General features: G+C 40.7%; 1 protein-coding gene across 1 annotated transcript in view; it reads right to left on the bottom strand.

The window, feature by feature from the left end:
* Window positions 1-2071: 2071 nt before the first annotated feature.
* The window catches only part of rpa1 (replication protein A1), a 62679-nt gene continuing 50328 nt past the window's right edge, over window positions 2072-14422 (bottom strand). Inside the window, 4 exon segments of the mRNA XM_069911169.1 lie at window positions 2072-2583; window positions 9574-9660; window positions 12655-12762; window positions 13207-13383. Of these exon segments, the coding sequence (XP_069767270.1) occupies window positions 2470-2583; window positions 9574-9660; window positions 12655-12762; window positions 13207-13383 (486 nt within the window). The 3' untranslated portion in view covers window positions 2072-2469.

Consider the following 14422-nt stretch of genomic DNA (forward strand, 5'->3'; position numbering starts at 1 on the left):
TGACAAAGTTGCTGAGTTTTCTCAGCAACTGGTCCTTCTCAGTAAGACCAAATTTAGCCTGGTCCAATGTTTTATTATATCCATCTATTCAATGAGATGAAACAGTTGCTTCAGTTCCCTGAGTGAAACACCAAAGTCTGCAGAAAAACGCCACAAAATGCTGGAGGAACTCAGCCAGTCGAGCAGCATCCAAAGATTTAAATATATTGCCGACATTTTGGGTCTGAGCCTTTCTTCAAGGAAGCAAAGAAGTTTCAGAAATAGGCTTCAGTGCACTGTCAACCACTACAATGCTATTCTGATCCTCACGGAGAGAGGCCAAGCTGGCGCTAACATTATGATTTTGCTTCCTTTTGGGTTCTCGACAATAGCAAAGAGCTGATCAGTACAATAGCAGAGTGAAGAATGGATAGTGAACTCTTCGAACTCAAGCAGGCATTTAGTCTCTGAAGCCTGCTCTGCCATTCAAGAGAACATGACAATTTGTTCCGAAACTTAATATACTAGCCTTGGTTCCATCTTGTTGAATACTCCAGACCTAGCCACCAATTTTAGTTTTCCGGCTGCCTTTCATTTTTACATTATACCTAATGGCTTCATGAAGAATAAAACATCAATTTAATATATACACTGAGCACCACAAGAACAAGCAAGTCGGAGCAGGAGTCAGCCATCCGGCCTGCTCTTACTACTTGATAAGATCAGGGCTAATCCACGGACTCAGTCCCACATCTTCTCCACAATTCAAATCCCCCATTATTTCAAAACCTGGTGTAAATACATTTGATGAAGTATTTTTGACTGCTTCATTGGGAGAGAATTGCAGATTCACTACTCTCTGGGAGAAGCAGCTCCTCTTTATCCACGCTAAATCCATCTCCCTGAATCTTCAGGCTACTTCCCACAGTTCTCAAGTTTGCAGACAACACAACAGTAGTTGGCCTCATTAGGAACAACAATGAGTCACATTACAGGTAAGAGGTGGTACATCTCTTGAAATCATGCAAATAAACAACCTGACTCTCAACATGGATAAGATGAAGATGAACGTCGACTTCAGGAGGACCAGGAACGACCACCCTTCACTACACATCAACGACTCTGTAGTAGAGTGGCCAGCACCAAGTTCTTCAGAGTTCACTTAACTAGTGACCTATCGTGGACACTGAACATCTCCCGACTTGTCAGGAAGATGCAACAGCGACTGCACTTCCAAAGAAGACTGAAGTGGGCAAGGCTACTGGCCTATCTATCACCATTGTGTAAGGTGGTTTATCGGCTTCCACTGTGCTGCTGGTACAAAACATTTTAATAATAAATTCTGAATCTGATCCCCAGGCAGCATTCAACTTATCCTCCTTGCAAACCTTACTATTCCTTGGATGGCTTCAAGTTTGAACTTCTTGATTCCATCTCGCAACAAGATTGGGTGCTGAGATGGAATCAAGAAGTTCAAGTCTGAAACACAACTTGAAGGTGGTCTTGTGAGATTTTCACATTTAACTTCATGATCAGCTCCCATGTTAATTCCTGATTTGAATCCAAGCATAGCTCCTTTTTTTAAAAAATGTTGGGGCAAGAGAGGCAAGGGGGAAAATCCTTTGTATTCCAGACGTGCTTCATTTTGATGGGTCTAACTTGAGCATCAAGGGTGGTGGCAGACAAACCCTCACTTTCAAAACGGCAACAATTAGTCTGTAGCAGACGGTGGAAAAACCTCCTAGGGAGGAATTGGAAACATAACTTCCTGACACAGATAACAGAAAATAAAACTAAATACAAACAAATCCAATGCTTTGTAAGGAATTTGTACATTTTCCCCATGTCTGAGTCTCCAACCATTCAAAAATGTGCCGGGGTGTGGGTTACCATGCTGTAGGTCTAAATTTAATTTTTTTTTAAAAAATGACCAAAAAAAATTTTAAACAGTGGAGCAGTGGCACTGAAAGACGGAATAGGAAAGAACACGTCAAAGAAAAATTGTATTTAATGCCACAACTGTATGACAAAATAGGCTATTTCATACCAAACTGTCAAAACTGGATTATTCAAACAAAAAAAAACCCTCAAATCTCCCAAGTCAATTTTTATTCAAAAGCAGAATGGAAACAAGTTGTGCAAAAGGAAAGGGGGGGGGGGGGGGGGGAAGGACAAGACAAGTGGCCTTTCTGACAGTCTTGTGATTTACATTGTTACTGCACAGATTAACTATACCATGGCAGTAAAGCCTATTTACAGACAACATGGGTCAGTCTTGTCATCCAATACAAGTTGACCAGAATTCCCCAACTCTAGTTTTATCATCCACACTGCCAGCCCTTTTCCAGTAAATCTGGGAATGCAGAATTCTACAACTGATTCCAAATTAAAAAGGTCTCGCCTTTTCTCGGCACGAAAGCAAGTGTATTTAATTAAATATCTGAAGCACCCAGTTTCTCCCAGTGCTCATTCTTCGCATCTGCTCAGCATTCAGTAAGCTTGTGTAGCTGCGTGTTTCCTAATATTCATTATCAGTCTCTTGCTGTACTCCTTATGGTCCACTGGTTTCACATCCATCATTGTTGCTTTGATACGAGATTCATCCTGCAAATACAAAGCAGAAACAATTAAAATCTGTATCACAGACTTTTTCTCATTGCCTTATTAGCATAGATCACCCCCAGTTGTTCGGCTTGTGACAAAATCTTCTCAATGCACATAAAAGATAACAAGTGGTGGTGTTTTGTCTCACTCAATCAACTACTAAAGAATGGCTGCTGGTATAAAATGTTCCAGTGAGCTGCTAAATTTTAACGAGTTGACCCAAATCACTACTTAACTAAAACTTGGCTCCTTCAAACAATTTTTTCATTTAAAATTAGGAGCTACCAGTCATCTGGATAGCCTCTGGTGGGCACAGGAACCAAGCCCAAACACTCTCCATTTGCCATATTCAAGTTTCAATAAGGCAAGTTGAAGAGGAATAAAATGCAAGAGCAGGGATGAGATGTTGAGGCTTTAAAAGGGCACTAGTGAGACCTCACTTGGACGGTTTTGTGAGCAGTTTTGGGCTCCTCATTTAAGAAAATATGTCCTGATGTTGGAGAGGGTACAAAGGAGGTCCACCAGGATGATTCTGGGAATGAAAGAGTTATCACACAAGGAGCGTTTGACCCTTTCATTCCCAAAATGGCCTGTCCTCGTTGGAATTTAGGAGAATGAGAGGGGGAATCCCATGGAAACATTTCAAATGTTGAAAGGCGTGGAAACAGTAGATGCGAAAGGTTGTTTCCTATGGAGGGAGAGTTTAGGACAAGAACAACTTTTTCAGCCAGAGGGTGGCAAACCTGTTGTGGAGGTCAGGTCATTGGATGTACTTAAGACAGAGATTAATAAATTCTTGATCAGCCAGGACATCAAAGGTTATGGAGGGAAGGCAGGACAGTGGGAAATGGATCAGCTTGTGATTATAAGATGGGCTGAATAGCCTATTTGTGCTCCTATGCCTTAATGTCTATCTTCTCTACTCTGCACACATGGCTAACATCAGAACATTGTACAAAGATGACGCTGTTAGAGGAGGGGGGGGGGGGGAAGAGAACTTAGAATGGATAGGTTATCAAATGCTCCCCCCCACCTCGTGCCTGCAAATCCAAACAAGTTGCTCAGACAGTGTTCGAGGCTTGTAAAAGTTCCGATGAAAGGTTGTCAATCTGAAACTCCGTTTTCCATCACTACAGCTCCTCCAGATGTGTATTTCAGGCAGCTTTAGTATTTAACAAGAACAAATTCTAAACCTTGTACCAACTAATAGCACTTCCCCACTAAATATCAAGGGCATCCTGGTCTTGTACAAACATAGTCGACAAGTACTACAGCAGAGAAACAGGTCCTTTGGCCCACATGCCAATGCTGGGCATGATGCCCAATTTAAACAAACTTCATTGCTTTTACATGATACACATCCTTCTATTCCCTCTATAATAAGAAGCCTCTCAAAAACTACTGTGGTATCTGCTCCAACACTCCTGCTGCTATCAACTCATTCCAGGCACCCATCAGTCAATGCAAAATAAAAAAAAAACTGCCTCACACACATCTCCTTTAAACTGTACCCACCCCTCTCTAATCTTAAATGCACGTCCTCTGCTATGTTACATTTTTATCCTGGGAATCTGAAATCTGAAATAGAACTACCCCACTTACATATTGTCTATATAAACCACGGGGAATCTCTTCCTACTCTGCACTCTTTCAAAATAAAGCAATGATTTTTTTTAAACGATTGGAGTTCAAAGGCAAGTCAATGGCCAGAAAAGAGATTTAGGATCTGGCTTGTGGAGAGGCTTATTTCTTGAGCTCTTAGCAAAGCCAAAGGAAGAGGCTATGGTATAGGGTTTACAGCAATGAGTATGCAACAATCTATCGAGCTGCTTTGGGCAGCATGGTTTGTGCAACCCAAGCGCTAGTGACCTGGGTTTGAATCCAGTGCTGTCTGTAAGGAGTTTGCACGTTCTCTCCATGTCTGCGTGGATTTCCTTTGGGTGCTCTGGTTTTCTCCCATCCTCCAAATGTAAGGGGTTGGAGGTCAATTGGGTGTAATTGGGCAGCATGGGTTCATGGGCTGGAGGGGCCTGTTACCATGCTGCATCTCCAAAGTTCAAACATAATACATACCACAATTTCTGAACTTGTGGCCCATGGAACACAGGTGGAATGTGGTAAGTAAGGAAGGTAATCTCGGAAGAGGCCAGTCTATCGCTTGGTATCGGGGGCTTGCTGCCTGCAGGATGGGCAAGGGGAGTGCCTAAACTTGGTCCACCAAATATTCTCCAAAGATTTTCCGATTAAAAGTCCTGTCAGAGCTCTAGGACAGTGCTGGAGAGAGCCAGCCCTCCCACCACCCCACAAGTGGCCAGCGGGTTTTGTTCTAGATCACTTGCAGCAAGGTTGAGAGCCACGGAGATAAATCTTTTCAAATCATTAGAAATAATTACATAGGATGTCCATGTCACAAAGTATCTCTAACGTGCTGGAATAGACACTCAACAGCTTGTACCATGCAAGGAAACATATGCACAGATAGAAGGGCAGTAACACTGATAATCTGCTACCTGAATATTTAGAAATCACAATGGCATACCAGGTAATGGTTGCTGTATTCTCGGACAACTCGCTGGAGCAGCACAATCTGGAGCTACTCAGCAGGTCCAGTAGCGATGGAGGTAAAATAATCACCATCATCGGAAAGACGAAAGGAGGCCTCTGGCCTGCAACCTTGACAGTTCTCCCAACGCCGCTTGACCTTCAGCAGACTGTGTTGGTCCAGCATCTGGAGTGTCTTAGTGTGTCTCCTCAAGACCCTGGTTCTCAATAAATCACAGGGTCACTGGTTTCAACTCACAGAACTGACTGGAAAATTTATCACAATGTTGTGTAACAGCTGGATAAAAAAGGTGATTGAAGTGTTTTGCAGTATTAAAGGTCTCCCTCTCCCTTCTGCCATCGACGTGATCGACTGGGATCGTTGCCTGAAGAGGGCGCACAAAACCATCGAGGACCCCTACCACCTCGCACACAGCATCTTTCAGCGGCTCCCGTCGGGAAAGAGATACAGGAATCTCAGAACCAGCACCACCAGGCTGAGGAACAGCTTCTTCCCACGGGCAGTGAATGCTGAACGACCAAAGGAACGGCTCACACTGACCATCCGAGACTCTCATATTGATGAAGCAATAATTATTTATATGTATAGATGAAATACTTGTTCTGCATATGTATTGTTTGTTTGTATGTGTGTTATGTCTGGTTGTGAGTCTGCACGTTTTGCACCGAGGACCGGAGAATGCTGTTTCATCGGATTGTACTTGTGCAATCAGATGACAATAGATTTGGCTTGTCTCTGGTGTGCCAATTTTTTAAAAAATTGTACATGGAGGAACATACTAGCTTGAAAGACAGAGGGAACAAGCAAAGACAGGGATTTAAAGAGTTCTAGAGGTACGGATTAGTTGATCAATCAAGCATAGGAATAACAGCTGATCAGAAAAGCTGCTTGAGGCAGTGAACTTGGTTAACACAGAGACAGGTTACTTTGAGACCTCAGAGATTTGAAAGCAAATAAAAAGATTCTGAAAATGATACATAAATAAATGAGGTGTAATGCAAAGCTCCAAGTGATAAAAGATGTGGATGGTAGCAGCATTCGGAATGAGTTGCATTGTATGGAGGTGGAAGCAGAGGGACTAGTTAGAGCAGCATTAGAGAAACTATTTTGGCTTTAAAGGCATGGATTAAAAGTCAAGGCTGCAACAGGGTAGATGAAGAAAGGAAAGAGTGAGGCACAGACCAGGCAACAATTCAATGGTCGTAAAGGACATAGATTAAACAGATCTGAGACTGAAAGCCAAGCACGGAATTAAACAAGGTCCAAAATTAATGGGCTCAGCCCAAGAGAGTCATTCAGGATTATGGATGCAGTCAAGGATTGGCACATGGGGGTACTGACAGAATAGTGAAAGAAATGTTTTGATTCATCAAATGCATTTGGCGAGCTGAGGCGCAGCCTTTGAATTCAAAGGAGAAAGTAGACATCAATCCATTTCATCACGAACAGGGAACATTCAGAAATTGACAGCATTCGTTTGAAGAGAAGTCAACAATGAAAATGAGTTTTAAAAATACAAATCTTAGTATTTGCATCGTTCCATGTGGGATTAAAATGCAGAGTGCATCTCAAATTATTTTGCTGGAATGTTAAAGATTTTAATTTTGTTTCAATTTGTTGTCTGAAAGAGGGGACAAACTTTTCAGTTTGCTTTTATGTTTTGAGGTTAGCACCACGAAAACTTGTTCTTACACCAGTTGATTTAGCGTGAAGATGGAGAGATTATTTATTAAAGTAATAAAAGAAAAAGCCTCTTCACGTGTTTTAGCGTTCTCAGTTCCTACTTGGGGAAAGTTTGATTTTTTTTTAAGCATGCTGTTTGGTTGGCGTCCATTGGAAGGACAACCTGCAACATCTCAGTCGCCATGAAAGCGCAGTCATGCCTACCCTTCCTAAGGAGGCAACTGGCTACCATGCTCACAACATTCTACAGGAACACAATGCTGAATCATAGTGTGGTACGGCAGCTGCAAAGCATCAAGAGAGGCAATTAAAACTACTAAGATGATCACTGGGTACTCCCCTCCCTCTATACATGGCATCTAAAGGGAGCAATTCTTAAAGAATGCTCAGAGAATCATCGAGGACCCTTAACATCCAGCTAGCAGTATCTTCAAGGAAGAAGTACAGGAGCATAAAAAACAGGACAGCTAGGCTGAGAAACAAACAGAGGTGAGACTGTTGAACAATCCTAGAAACCCGCAAATGATTTTTAAATATATTTATTTGGAATCGCTGTGTTTACATGTCATTTTGTTTAGCGTGTGCCCTATGTGCATATGATCTTGAGATCTGCTGTTTCGTTGAAAGTTCAAATTCTTCTAATCTAACTGTATATCTATTTAATGAATATTTGGCTGTTAAAGATCGAATCGTAGTCTACTGTGGTAGGGTCTTTTAATGTCATTTGACTGCTCACTATGCTCTAGCCTGTCTGTTAACCTGGGTATGCATAAACATTATGGACATGGGGAGGTGAGGTGGGGGGTGGGCAAAATTATGCAACGCCAAACTGAATAAAAACCTGAATATGATAGAGATCAATGAAGGAAACCTGAAAACAAACCCATGGTAATAATCCAGTCAGGACGAATAAAGCAGAGTAAGATAAAACAAGTCTTATCAGTATGAGCGAGAGGAACACCTGGAAAAGGCAGCAGGACCTCAAAGGACCGCAGAGAAGAGACGCTGTACAAAGATCAATGCAATTAAATGGAGCAGAGAGGAGAAAGACAAAGGGTACAGTCATAAACAAGGTTTTCTAGGAATAGAGTGGATACTCCTCTTTTTAAATCAGCTGCCTTCTCCAAACAGTTTCACAGCTGAAAGCAAATCTGAAAGAAGTGGAAGAGTAGGTCATTTTGAGCCTCCTATGCCTTACAATGAGATCATGGCTGATCTTCGAGCTCAATTCCCACTTCCTGGTCTCTTGCCAAATTATTCTGTTTCCTTAGTTTTCAAAAATCAGTTAGATACATTCAGGACATAGCCTCTACTTTCCTGAATTGAAGAATGCTTCAGGGGGATGGGGAAATGTCGGTTTGAAATAGATGGCCTCTCATTCTCAGCTCGAGCACATAACCCACCATTTTACCAAAGATACTTCTCCATCTTTTGGTCAACTCCTGTTTAACAACCATTTCAAAAGGCAGCTGCCAGCACAAACAATCCAGCAGGATTCTCCAGCAAAGTGAATGCAATCCAGAAGATTCCCCAGAGATTGTGGCAACCTCAGTTTTAAAAAAAAAACATTTGCACGGTAGTTAAATCTGTATAGTTTGCAGAACTACTTTTACATTTTAATACTTTGTGCCAAATATGGCCTTTAAAAATTTTTTAAAAATCACACTTCTCAGAGGCTCTTATTTTCCAGACAAGATGATCTGCAAAGGGAAGAAAGGAATAGGGGTAATTTGAAGAACTAAACACTTAATGTTCCGAGAATCTTGACAGAGCAAATGCTGGGATACTGTTTTCTCTAGTTGGAGAAATAGGGTTCACACTCAGGGAAGTGTTAACTCTTTAGGATTTAGATAAGTTTTTCTTAACACAGAAGCTTGACCTTAGGAATTCTTAACTCTGGAGCAGCCATAACAATGCCTGCGCCCCCACCCCCCCAAGGATCACAGCACATTTAAGTAAAAGCCTTGTTCTCTTTTTACCTTGCGTTTAAAAGAAAAATTTAAAAAAAAAAATATATCTGCAGCAGAAGAAAGCACAGAAGGAACCAAAACTTGACTGCTTCACAGGGAAGGGGGCCTAGGGAAGGGGGAGCAGAGTCTGAAGGGGTGGGCCATTGTCAAAAAAGGTTGAGAGTGGCTGCTCTATAGGTTGACGGATGCCAACAAAATCAAGGGATCATTAAGAATTGGGGGAAACAGGACTGGCTCTGAACAAGTTGGAATACAACAGGACAGAACTCCAGTTTGGTTAAAGTCTATATAGAACATTAAAGCACATTACAGGCCCTTCTGCCCATGATGCTGTGCTGACCCAAATATACTGTACTTCCAAAAAAAACCCACCCTACCCCGTAACCCTCTTTTTTTTCCCCCCATTCGAGTGCCTGTCTAAGAGTCTCTTAAATGACCCTATTGTTCCAGTCTCAGCAATGGAAAAGAGATTTTGGAAATTAGCCCACGTCAGATTTTAAAGGAGCAATCAAAAGTTGAACATTCTCCCTCCACGACATCCATTTGCAGCACCTGGTGTTAAATTGAAGTACAATCTGGATTTGATTCAAACTAATGATACATGTCATCCTTTCATGTCAATTGCTTGCAGTCTCAACAAGGAATTGAAAAAGACACCTTTAGTGTTAATTTTGTCAAAATTACCAACTATTTTAAACACGATTAATCTAATTTTGAATGCAAAAAACCTAGCAATATTTTTATTTAAAGCATACTCTAGATTATATTGCTTACATTGTAAGTTTCAAGTTTGACACGAACTCTGCAGGTGTAGGACTGGAAGTTAGCCTTCTGGAAAATTTCCTCAAAGGCTTGTTCATTCTAGAGAAAACAAAAATATTTCGGTATTGCACAATAAATCATAAAAATCTTAAACATCCAAGGATGGCAGTTTCAAATGATAAACATCCCTCGTATAATGAGCTGGAAGGTAAGCAATGAACTTTTATTTACTATTGAAGATTTGGGTACGACGATCAAGTTCTATCGCTGTGAACTTTCACCAATGGAAATACGAGGCTGGAAACAAAGACTAGTTACATCTTCCAAATCCTCTCAAAAGCAGCAGGAAACTACAAGGGCCAGTTACCCATCTGCTCAAGACAGGCTGTGTTTTTTTCCCCCCAAATGTGAACCTTTGCTTCAAACCAGAAAACCATCACCAAGCAGCCGAATACGATTCTCCTGCACCCACTACAAATGCAATCATATTTCACTTTAATTGTGTTTTATTTATCACCTTGTCATTTCTGCCTCGTTAGTTTTTATTTATAAGAGCATGAATGCCGAATGCAGAAACTATAACTCAAGATCACACTGACACTTGTTATTCCACATAATACTACTGAACTAGAGAGTTGTAACTATTTGTTGACGTCAGAAACCATAGCTGACTTTTTCTTCCCCCCCCCCCCCCCCCAACAACAGTTGTTCAAATAAATGCATTATTTCTTTCTAGTTGAAGTCAGTGAGAAAAAAGGCAAATCAACTCGCTGGCTAACAAGTAACATCAACTCCTGTCAATTTCACAATCAATAGCCTTTTTTTTTAAACCATAATATCTTAGTTATTACAATTCTTTGGATCCTTGCATTGGTCAAATACAAAGGCACGTCTGGAAGACAATCCCAAGAAAATCCTCCAAAAGCAAAAAAAAACAAAATCTCAAAAATGCGAAATAGAAATTTCGCAGCATTGAACATAACAGCATAACAGCCCTTCAGTGGGTGGATGGATCAGCTCATGATTAGAATGACAGAGCAGACTTGATAGGCCTACTTCTGATCCTTTATCTTGTGATCCCTTCTAGTCTGTGCCTTAAAAATAACAAGGGCCCTGAGAAAGGAAGCAGACAATGTTGCAATTATAATCACTATAAAATAAACCAAAACTAAGACAAATCCTGAAAATACCAAAGCAAAGCCCAAGTGCCAAAATTACACCACCAACTGGTCATCATGTGAAAGAGATGCCAGGATTGACAGGAAATTGTTGACTGTTAAGATTTAAAATTCCTTGATTGTCATGCAAAAAAACAAAAGTAATATTACACGAAAGAGTCCTCCCAGAGTTACTGAGTGCCCTCGGATCCACCTCCTGTGATCCCGCAGCCGCACAGACTTCAGTCTAAACTGTCAGCAACCCAGGCTCCAGATCCAACCTCCGACACAATCAGAAGCCTTCAGTGCCCTTGGCACTCTCTTGCATCTCAATTCTGATAACTAGTACCCCTTCAACTAGTCTCGAGCCAATCTCCAGCAGTCCACTGTCTGGTGGGAGACCTTTGCCCACAGTTGCCAGCAGCCTACAGCCTGTGTGGGTTCCTTGCCTCAAGTCATTAACAGCCCACTCCCTGAGTGTTCTTCAGACGCAGAAGCCCTCACTGGCTCGCTGCCTCGGCCACTGTCCTGTGGGTCGTTTCCTCTGGTTCTTCTCAAGCAGAGGGTGGTCTCCCTGTTTTTGGTGCCCTGCAGCATTTCTCTGCTTCCCCGGGAGTCTGCAACCCCTCAAGGCTGCTGCCAAACACAGGCGACGGCATCTCGGGCCCAGATCCTGCAGTCACAGTATTATATAATAAACCACCGCAAACTCATTTAACAGGCCATTTAAAGCCTGTACGGGGCCGTCAGTAGCTGGACAGAGCGTCAGAACCCTGTGGAAGAGCGCTGCTTCTCTGTTTCACACAGCTCCACCACATTTTTTCTAAAACTGTTCATTCATTAGTTTCTAATAATTTACCATTAAAGTTTTTACTTAGAATTAAGCCGTAGGAACTTTCTTGAACTCAGAATTGGACTGCAGATTCTATAATAGAAATAAATGACTGTAAAAAAAATTAAATTCTAAGAGTCAACATTTCACAGGAGGCACGGGATCCTATGTGTTCTATGCATTACTTGTATACGTGGAGCATTAAAATGCTGTAAAGACCATGCGATATTGTTTAATTTGTAGTACTGGTTTGCCATTTTTGAATTTCATGGGCTTAGAAGATTAGAGATCTGCTCTATAAAAGCAAGCAAAAAAATTTCTGACGCTATTTGAGTTCCAACTGCCCTAAAATGATATTTACATTTGCCCTTTGGCTACTCCTCACTGACAAATGTATTTCAATTAGGATACAAAGACAATAGCATCTTAAAAAGTGCGCAAATTAATTCGTAATTTAAGTTCAGATGAAATATCATCGACATGAAACATTAATTTGTTTCTCGTTGTCGATGTTGCATGCCCTGTTAAGAAACCCTAACATTTTCTCTCCAAGTACACACAGTCTGATGTTTCAGGGAATTTGACTGATAATTCACAAAGGCAAAAGTAGAGAGGGAGTAAATGTTGATATATACAAATATTATGTTGAGGTTTAGTTTAGGAATATTTAACTATAAATAATACTGAATTATTAACCAAATGTCCCATGCTAATTACCAAGCACACAGAAACACAAGTAAATTTCCACTCTGTATTGGAATATTGCATGATCTTTGCAGTCCATTTACAGAATTTTCATGTTGCAGTATTATCATTTCAATAAATCATAATCTTTGAAGCATTTAAAAACTGCTGGAGTATATCTGTACAATACCTTGAAATGCAAAAAACAATCTCTAGTTCAACAAGAGTAGTGTTTTTTAAGCAAATATTTTCATCCAAAAATGCCAAGCTCAATCTTCAGCATTGGTATTCAACAGAATGGACAGCTAGCGTAAACAAAAATTTGTAGGTTTCTTCAAAAGCAGTTTGAAAAAAACAAATTACAAAGAAAAGAAATTCAGCTGCTCCAGATCAAATTGTAAAATTGAAATGAAGACTTACTGAGTCCTTCAGCTCCCCGAGATAATCAGTCTTCTGACCAAGAATTCTCTCGCTTGTCTCCTGGAAACATGTTATCCACTGATTTTCTCCAAAGTCGGCCAGATTTAACTTGAGGACATAATTGAAGACTTGGTTCACAAATAAATAGCTATTTTATATTTTAAATTCTTCCCAGCAAATATTGTTCATATAACACTAAATAAAATTTCAAAAGTTAATCACAAATGCTAAACAATTCAGAAAAAGTTGGAAAAAGGAACCAATGTACTGTAAACTCTTACACCACCTTCCAGCACTGGTTCAATAAAATTACATGGCAACTGGAAGAGTGCTTTAAGGTATAAAGGACACTTCCAATCCATCGCTCTGGAGACAGTAAAAATCAGTGACCTTTTATGCCATATGAGCAACTCTTTCATTTCTGTGTACTTATCACTACAAAAAAATTACCAACATTTTGAACCTTAGAAAATGCTGGATGCTGTGCAAGAATTAAGTTATTTAGCAAGAGCAGAAACCTAGGGTTCAAGCATGCCTCCAGAGAATTCTTACCGACAAAATCATTCGATATTTGAAGTTGGGGAATTCGCGATCACACTTCTCACACCTATAAAGGCCATTCTGTTGATCTACAACTTTCTTGTTGCATTCTGCGGTGGGACACGCTTGGTACATGCAGTTTTCCTTCTTTAGATACACAATGGTACCCACAGTTGTGTAATAATCAGGCTACAGAAAAGATAATTTGAGAAACAAATTTGAGCAGAAATGACCACTTGATGAAGTACAACACACAAAGGTGCTGGAGAAACTCAGCCTGTCACATAGGAAATAAAAGATCATCCAATTTCAGGCCAGAGCCTTTAGTCAGGAATTGAAGAAGTACGTCAGACTACAAATGCGTATTGTGCCAAATTTCACTTCACCATCATGATACAATTCCAAAGGTCTACCAAGGGGATTCTGTCTCTGGCCTTTTGAGCAGGTCAAAACATGCTCAGTGGCCTTTTCTTGCAGAGCCTTCCCCCCCCACTTCATTTCTTTCACTTTCTCCAGAGCAACTGAAATGAATAAACTCAATTGCCTCATGCAGCTATTATTCATGAACAACTTATGCTGCATGGATTGCAAAAAAAAAATCTGATTTATCCTCTCCAAAAAGTTCAGCTCCAATATCTTTCTTAAAAGAAAAAATCCCACTGAAAGGTTCAATGGCTTCGATGGATTTTCTGTCCATTAAAAACTACTTCCTGCAGCCCATCATTTATGTCAACTTTATCTATTATTAATTCTAATGTCCACAATTGTAGCAGAGAAACAAAGTTGTTGACATGCAATTTAACAGACTTCAATAAATAACATTTATTCATTGAAAATATTTTTAATTTAAATTGAGGCATACAGCATGGTCAGTTTCAGTTACCAAAGGATAAATGACAAATGAAAACATTTAATAGTACAGTTACCACAATGCTGTTACAGCATTAGTGATAGGGACCAGGGTTTGAATTCCGTGCTGTCTTTAAGGAGCTTGTACCTCTCCCCGTGTCTGCATGGGCTTCATCGAAGTGCTCCTGTTTCCTCCCATGAGCCCATGCCGCCCAATTACACCCAATTGACCTACAGCCCCGGTACATCTTTGAACGATGGGAGGAAACAGGAGCACTTGGAGGAAACCCACACAGACATGGGGAGAGGTACAAATTCCCAACAGACAGCACGGGATTCAAACCCCAGTCCCCATTACTGGCACTGAAACAGCGTTGCG

Source organism: Narcine bancroftii, chromosome 14, assembly GCF_036971445.1.
Source record: "Narcine bancroftii isolate sNarBan1 chromosome 14, sNarBan1.hap1, whole genome shotgun sequence".
NCBI lineage: Eukaryota > Metazoa > Chordata > Chondrichthyes > Torpediniformes > Narcinidae > Narcine > Narcine bancroftii.